The 8,271-nt window shown below is 61.6% G+C and overlaps 1 protein-coding gene across 1 annotated transcript; it reads left to right on the forward strand.

Moving 5' to 3' along the window:
• The first annotated feature begins 4,841 nt into the window (after positions 1–4,841).
• PERCC1 (proline and glutamate rich with coiled coil 1) lies at positions 4,842–8,078 on the forward strand. Its single transcript, XM_045189702.2, has 2 exons — positions 4,842–5,162; positions 6,580–8,078. The coding sequence occupies exon 2, from the start codon at positions 6,627–6,629 to the stop codon at positions 7,449–7,451; it is 825 nt and encodes a 274-aa protein (XP_045045637.1). The 5' UTR covers positions 4,842–5,162; positions 6,580–6,626; the 3' UTR covers positions 7,452–8,078.
• The last annotated feature ends 193 nt before the right edge of the window (positions 8,079–8,271 follow it).

Raw genomic sequence — 8,271 nt, forward strand, 5'->3', positions numbered from 1 at the left:
AATCATGGGAGACCACATGCACGGTAGCTTTAAAGTGATATAACTACTTGTACATGTGCAATAAAAACCTGCCAAAATTAGCCAGGAAATATCTACCCTATAAGAATCAAATCCCTCTAGCCCCTGAGGTCAATCTCTGCTTGGAGTTGGCCCCCTCCCGTGTTCAGTGGGGTGTACTATTGCTTAGTAAATCTGCTCTCTCTCTTTCTATCACCTCTGTGTTCGGTTCAATTCTTTGCCCACCATCACCAAGAACCTGTTACCTGTGCCCACTTGTGACACCCAACACGGGCCTGAATGCACAGCCCTTTCTGACGCCCTCCTACTGAGACACCCATATCCCCATGCACATTCTCCTGGCTTCAAGGAGCTCAAACTCACCTTGTTGAGCCACAGGTTTGTTCCAGGCGGCCTAGGCTGGAGGGCAGCGGCAGCCCCAACTACTACAGTACACTTAACCCCTCAATGCACTGGAGCCCAAAGTGGGCAAAGCCAGATGCCCTCCCCTCCCTGACCCCAGCAGGCCTGCGTACTGGGTGGCAGGTGCCTGGCACTGCCAGCACTGCCTGCTCTTGGGTCCCCCTCCACCCTCCCAAGGAAATAAACTAACACCTCAGCTTTCATTATCTCAAAGCACACAGAGAAACCTCACACGAGGCCTAATGTCCCACTAATGGGCAGGAAGGCTGCAGCCCTCGCATGCCCAGAGCCGAGAGCAATTCACTGTAGCGCCACTTGAGAGCTGACATATTGGAGCTATTGATTTTCCCTGGGAAGATCAATACGTGGTGTGTGGGGACAGGCAGGTCCGCCACTCTTGGAAGAACAGAGCCTTTCTCCCGGGGAACTGAGGCCTGATGACAGGTGGGGGCCAATGGGAACAGGAGGGACACAGAGCTCCAAAAGGCCTGACACTGCCCGCAACAGGAGGCTGGCTGGGAGCAGATACTGGGACATAGGCTGGGGCTCGCGCCCGAGTGCCTGTCCCCCAGCCCCACCGGAGGGGCTCGGTGGGTGCCAGGGGGCATGGGGCCCCCATGCTGCTTGACCTGGTCAGCCACCCAACATGGGCTGGACATGTGTGGGAACCTGTGTCTCTCTGCCAATCCAAAGTCCCCTCAGGGTGCTGTACCCCAACCCAGCCTCGCCAGTAACAAAAGCCAGATTTCTGCTTCCCCTCCAGACGCCAGGGTCCCTCGTGAACACGGCTCAAGGGCAAGAAAGAGGATAATTCAGTGACACCCTACTACGATCCTAGATCTGCTTCTTACATCCTTCTCACACCTGCCCCCTCCTCCTAACCCTCGGAGCCTGCCTTGCTGGGTCCATCACTGACTGCCGGGACTGGCACGGTAGCACCTCCCCACCCCAAGCCCAGCTCTGCTCGCGGGCCTCCCTTGCCCAGATCCCCGCCCCGCATGCACTGGCCAGGTTCCCCTCCCCACACGTCTGTGTGCTCTGCCTCTCCCCACTCTGGACGTCTCCATCTCAGACTGAGCTTCCTCCTTGGTCCCTGCTCAGGCAGGGAAAAGCGCTGGGAATGTGGCAGCAGAGAAGGACAAGAGTCTGGCTGTCTGTATATAGTATTCCCATGGCTGGCGCAGGCAGACACCTCACTGGGCCACTGAGGGGACGCAAAGCCCCTGCTGTGGCCCCAGTTCCACTGACCAGGGGGCTGAGGCCGAGGCCAGGACGGGAAAGTAGTCCCGTGGGGTCAGGGGTGAAAACAAGGACCCAGGAAGGAGCAGGCCTTGGTGGTGGTAGCCATCATGGGCCGTCCTCCTTGTGAAAGCCCCAATCTCAGATGCAGTTCCAGTGACAGAGGGGAGAGCTGAGTGTCTTGGCTCCCCTGTGGCTTGAGACGAAGGTCTGAACTCCACAGCTGGGCCATGAGGTCCAGCCGATGCTTCCAGCTGTGAGTTGCCTTTTGCTGCTGGAACGAAGGAGCACAGGCTGGGTGGTTGGAAAAAATACTTATTGTTACTGTACAGTCAAAAATGGGTCTCCCTGGCTGAAAACCAAGCTGTCTCCAGGGCCGCGCCCAGAGGCTGCCGGGAGAATCACTCCCTGTGGCTTCCCAGATTCTAGAGGCCAGCCCCCTCCTTGGCTCCTGGTGCCTCCCACCTTCAAAGCCAACAGGGAACCTGCTGCTGTTGTCACCTCTCCTCTCACTGACCCTCTCCCCTCCCTTTTATGGGGACCCAGTGTCATCTCTCATTCAGGTTCCTCACCTCCATCCCCTCTGCAGGGTCTCTTTGTCATGTGAGGTGACATATCTGAAGGTCCTGGGGATTAGGGCCTGGACGTCTTTGGGGCCGTCATTCAGTTGCCCATCGGGGCGCCAGCGCTTCGAGGTCTGGGTCTTCCCCAGGCTGTCCCCATGCAGGCACACCTTCACTTCCCACAGTCCGGCCAGCTGAGCCGTTGCCCCAACAGCTCCCCGCGAACGACCTCCTCTGGTCACACGGGCAGGGACCTTCTCGAGGGCAGGGGTGCGTTTCAGCTTCCTCAGTCCACCTGCCCCCCACGCCCAGCCCATGCCCTGCACAGAGGAGGGCGGGAAGCCAGAGCACGGCCCTGGCCCTGGTCTTTCCCGGCCAGCAGCAGGGGGCGTTGTGGCTACAGCCCAGGCAGCTGCTGGGGTATGGCCCTAGGGAAGTGATTTTCAACCTTTCTCATCTCACGGCACACATAAACTAAGTCACTAAAATTCTGTGGCACACCAAAAAATATACTTTTTGCCAATCTGACAAAAATATGTATAATTTTGGTTCATGTATATCAGACAGCTATTTTGGGGTTGGCTGTTGTCATTTTTTAATTTCACAATCTAAGGGAAGAGCAGTCAGTGCCCCCAACTCAATAGTCAGGTGTGGCATGTTTTAACGATTCTCATGGCACGGTGGTTGAAAATCGCTGCCCTAGGGTCCAGGGCTTGCACAGGCAGAGAGCTCCCTCAGCCAGCAGGGGGCAGTACTACTGTACTGGGGCAGAGAGGGAATGCAGGGGCCCCAGCAGCCCAGGAGCCACCTGGGACCCCAACCCGGGCCTCCTGCAGACGGTGGCTGACAGCTGGGCCGGGCTGAGTCAGAGAGAGTCAGCCACGGCTGAGGCACGGCCACCCCTCAGGCAGGACCTGGACAACAGTGTCACCGGACCAGAGTCTCAGAGCAGAACTGTGGCTATGCCTGAGGTCAGTCTCCAGGGGACTGAGGCCCAAACGTGGACTGGACCCATGCGAGTGATCCTCGCCAGATCCCCCCCCCGCCGGGCCAGGGCCTCACCCCGGGGCATGCTGAAGGGCCCATAACGACCGATTGTGTCCGTGGGCCTTACGCGACCAGGCCTGCCACACATCCCTCCTCTCTCCCTGTGGCCTTTCCCTGTGGCCTGCGGTAGCCCTGCCCCTCTGCCCTCTCCCTGGTCCTGCCCCAGGCAAACGGCATCGGCGGCTTTGCAGACCCACTCAGACCAGGTCACCAGCTTGGCCCAGGCAGGTCTTGTTCTTGGGGTGGCACGGGGCATCTGCGTGTGGCCCTCTGGATACCTGAGAAATGATTGGCAGCCACCATCCGGGCAGGCTCGCCCGGCGGCCCCCACCTGCAGGAAAGGCCTGGGTGTCATTGGGTGGGGCAGGCGTCATCCCCTCTTGAAGGGGTGGAGCCTGGAGCTGAAGGGCAAGGACCCAGGGCGGGGTGGAGTGGCATCCGTGACCCTCCCAGGCCCATGTTTTGAAGGGAGATCGGGGACCATGAGTGACCATGGGCCCCAGGGGCTGGGCACACGCCAAGCTGGTGGCGGCTGCTGTCCTGTCCTCAGAACCTGGACCACAGGCAGTGGCTGCTGTGGGAACCACAGCAGATGGGACTCTGGGGTCCCCCTCAGTCAGCGCCACACGGGCTGATCCAGGGGAGCAGACCACCCAGCAGAGGCCACAACGAGGTGGGGGCCACGGCCACACGTGGAGGGCGCTTACTGGGCTGAACAGTGCACCCAAAACTCGGGTCCACCCGGACCTCAGGATGGGGCCTCGTGTGGAAAGTGGGTCTTTGCATGTCCGATCAAGCTAGAGGAGCTGAGGCTGGGGCAGGAGGACCCCGCCAGTGACAGCTCCCTTGCGAGAAGAGGGGTTGTGGACACAGGCACCGATGGGGACGGCCGAGAGGCCGTGGAGGCAAAGTTTGGCTACAAGCCTAGGATCACCATGGATTGCTGACCAGTGGCACCGCACCCCAGGAGAGAGGTGCAGGACTGATTCCCCCTAGGAATTTCTAGAAGGAACCAGCCCTGAAGACCCTGTTTTTTTTTTTTTTTTTACTTCTGGCCTCCAGACTGTGGGACAGCCCCTCTGGTGTTTTCAGCCACCCTGTGTGGGGTGACTGGTTATGGTGGCCTCAGGACATTTGCACAGCACCATAGGGCAGAGGGGCTGGGCCACCCGGGGGACGGGAGGGTGGCGGGGCAGAGGATCTGGGCCCTGCTGGTGGTCGTTAGGCACTGGGGAGGTGCAGCAGGTCCCACAAGGCTGGTGGGGGCTAACGAACCCCCACAGGAAGAGGTGTGGGAGCCAAAAAAGGAACCAGCAAGGGAGGGGCCATCTTAGCCAGGACCCTGGGGACAAAGTCCTGGGGAGGGAGCAGGGGTTCAGCTGCAGCTCTGGGACGGTGTGCGGTGGCAGGAGCACCAGAGGCCACCCCTGCCTGAGCCCTCTGCCTGGGCTCTGGCTGCTGGTCCCCAGCCTCCCCCCCTTGACCTTCTCAGGCGCTGCTGCTGGCCAGGAGCCCCATTCACCCAGCACGCCACACAAGCAGGGTGTCCTCTGGAGAAGGCTACTCCAGAAGTCAAAATAGCATGAAATTTAATTTTCCGCCTATTTGACAAGGCTTGGTTGGGGCCCCAATCAGCAGTGGAGATAAGGGTCCGCGGCCGGGTGTGAGCCAGCTGGGCGTGCAGCAAACACTCTACTGTCCCCAGGCAGGCCCAGGCTCCCCCTCGCTGGGCCCTGGTTGCCGGGCGCTAAAGCAAACGGATTCTATTTGCCCAGTCTGCGATGACAATGCAGTCCCCAAATATTTGCCAGCCCGGCCGGCAGCAAAGCCTGGCTATAAATGCTTGAGCCCAGGTGGAGGCGGGCCTGCCCGGCAGAGCTGCAGGTCTCACAGGTAAGAGCAGGGCTGTGCAGCAGGCGGGGAGGCTCCTGGCTGTGGGGTCTGGCCTCCTCTCCCTCCTGAGAAGGCTGTGGGCCCTTCTGCCCAGGTGATCTTTGGGGACCACCCACTCACTGGGATGGGTCACCAGCAGCGCTGGGCAGGGCCAGGCCCCTTAGGCCTGCAACAGGGAAGGCATGGGCTGGGGGAAGCGGGGTGCCACCCCACAGCTGGGGCCACTAGATGCCCCTGCAGGGAAGAGGGGCCCCAGCACTGTAAACAAGACTGGGAGTGCAGCATGGTCAGCGGCCGGCCTACCGGGCGCAGGGGCGGCCCGGGCTCCCAGGCCCGCCTGGCTCTCAGTGACGCCTGTGGACTCACCCCGCCTTGGGAGGTGTTTCTTGACAAGCTGGGAGACCCCTCTCCTTCTCTCCGAATCACCTTCTCTTTCTTTCTTTCTTCTTCCCTAGCTCACTCCCCTGCCTCTCTGCCCTGGAGGGACATGCCTGATACACCCCTGCTTCTCCCTGGGGGCACCCCTGGGGGGAGGCTTCTTTGGCATTTGGAATCAGCTCCCCACACCCCTGCTTGGCTGCTGGCCAAGGGGAGAGCCACAGGCACCCCTGACAGTCTCCTCCCCAAATCCCTTCCCCACGGTCCCAAGCCCCAGCCAAGTGGAGGCCCACCAGTCTTTTTGCCTCTCAAGTACCCTGCCGAACCCTGGAGCGTTGTCTTATTCACCCCTTGGTCCCCTGACAGAGAACAACCGGAAGCCTGTGACTGTGCCGGCACTTACTAGAATTAGACAGGACTGGGGAAACGGGGGATGGGAGAAATAGTGCTGGCTCGGGAGCCCCCCAAAGCTGCAAGGGCTCTGGGCCCTGAGGCAGCCAGCTCCTGGACTCAGTGTGGGCATGGCAGGGGAGAGGCGTCCCCTCTCCAGCACCTGCGCAGACGACACCTCCACAAGCCTGTTTATCAAGAGCCATAGCAACCCCACACTGGGATGGGGGCTCTGCCCTCCAAGGCCCCAAACTCTCAGCCCAGCCCCGGGGCGGCTGCCTTCCCACCTCCCCTGCTTCTCTCTTCTGTGACTTCTCCTCACCACCAGCTGACTATTCCGGTGGCACCACCCTCTCACCCACCCTCATTCCCTCTGACCACCTTTCAGGATGCACAGGGCCCATGACCACCCAACAGGCCGCTGGCTGTTCTAAACTCCTTGGCCCGCACTCTGCAGGCTCCCCCAACCCAACTCAGGCTTGCTCACCGCCATGATGCTCCCCCCACCCCCACCCCCTCGTCTCTTCCAACTCTCACCCACTGCTGAGCTCAGCTCCCTCCCCAAGAACAAGTGGTCAGAGCGCCCAGTCCCACCAGGAGGGCTGAGGCCTTGACTGACAACCTGTCCCCTCTCCCCCTCCCTCCCCAGCGGGTGCCTGATGACCCAGAGGCCCCAGAAGCTCCAACGTGGAAGACATGGCCACAGGCGTGATCCAACCTCTCTGTGACTTCCAGCTGTCCCTGCCATCCCTTCAGCCCTTCCTGCCTCTAGACCCAGAGCCCCCAGACACTTCTGAGGAGGAGGAGGAAGAAGAGGAGGGGGAGGAGGAAGAAGAAGAGGATCTGGAGGGTGAGGGGCCAGGGTCCCACAGCCCAGCTCCCCAGAGCTCAGGTTGGGCCACGGTTGCCCCAGAAGAGGCCCCTCCAGGTCCGAGCAGCACTGAGACCCCACTGCAGCTGCTGCGGTTCTCTGAGCTCATCAGTGGTGACATCCAGAGGTACTTCGGCCGCAAGGACAGGGGGCAGGACCCAGACGCCTGCGACATCTATGCCGACGGCCCCCCAGCCCGCAGCTCAGCCAGGGAGCGCTACTGCACAGACCGGGTGCATCAGGCACAGGGCGGGCTCCCTGATGACGACAGGGCCGCCAGGCCTGGGGCCCACTCTCCCCGGGGCCCCCAGGGGCAGGTGCAGGAGACAGGCCTTGACGGGGACAGGGTGCAGCCCCTGGGGCCGCTGGCTGAGTTGTTCGACTATGGGCTGCGGCGGTTCTCGGGGCCCGGGGTGTCAGCCGGCCCCCGGCTGAGGCTAGAGCAGAAGTACGGCCACATCACCCCCATGACCCAGAGGAAGCTACCCGCCTCGTTCTGGAAGGAGCCGGCGCCCAGCCCCCTGGGCCTGCTGCACCCAGGTACGCCTGACTTCAGTGACCTGCTGGCTAGCTGGTCAGTGGAGGCTGGCCCAGAGCCACCAGGCAGGGGTGCCCAGACCCTGGAGGGGATGCAGCTGGCTGAGGCCTAGCGAGCAGCCAGGGTTGGCAGGGTGAGCTGGGGTGGCAGGGCTCTAGGGCCCTCCATGGTGGGCAGACACCAGAAGGACAGATCAGCCTAGATGGGGTCTTTCCAGGCCTGGGAAGAGGGGCAGGGCTCATCCTGGGACCTGAAGCTGCCACCACCATACGCCACCAGGGCAGGAATGTGCAGGATCTGAAGTCCCAGGCACGTGACCCAGCCACCTCGGCCTCAGCCCTTGCAGCTCTGCCCACAGGAAAGGATGACAGGGCAGGAGCTGTGGCCACCTGGGGACTATGGGCTCAAGGGATGGACGCACTGTGCCCATCCAGACCAGCCTCCAAGACTCCCAAGGGCAACCCTCCCACTGCCTGCCCACTGGCTAGTCCCGGGGGCCCCTCCTGAAGCAGGTGGCGGGGCCGGCTACCCAGATGAGCCGAGAGTTTTCTTGGAGAGGCAGAAGGAGGCGGCGCAGCTGAGCGCATGAGCAAACACAGTTTGCTTCCTAGATTAGGACAGGAAGAGATGATTCTCTGTTGGGCACCTCGCAGGTTTGAAGGGCATGGCTGACAGGCAGAGGTCCTGGGCCTGGGCCAGCCTGGCCGCTGGGGAACCCAGCTGCGAGTGGGTGTGGATTCCAGGCCTCTGGGCCTGTTGGCAGGAAGGCCCAGGAAAATGACTGGGCTGGAGCTCAGCTGGGCTTGGGCAAGAGAAGGGCATTCCGGGCGTCTGAGGATGGACAGGCTTTGAGGGTGGGTCCTTTTGGTCACTCCAGCTGCCTGGTCCTCCTGACCCCCTGGAGGGAGTCCACGGTCTGACAGGTACAGGAG

The sequence above is a fragment of the Desmodus rotundus genome, chromosome 1 (genome assembly GCF_022682495.2).
Source record: "Desmodus rotundus isolate HL8 chromosome 1, HLdesRot8A.1, whole genome shotgun sequence".
NCBI lineage: Eukaryota > Metazoa > Chordata > Mammalia > Chiroptera > Phyllostomidae > Desmodus > Desmodus rotundus.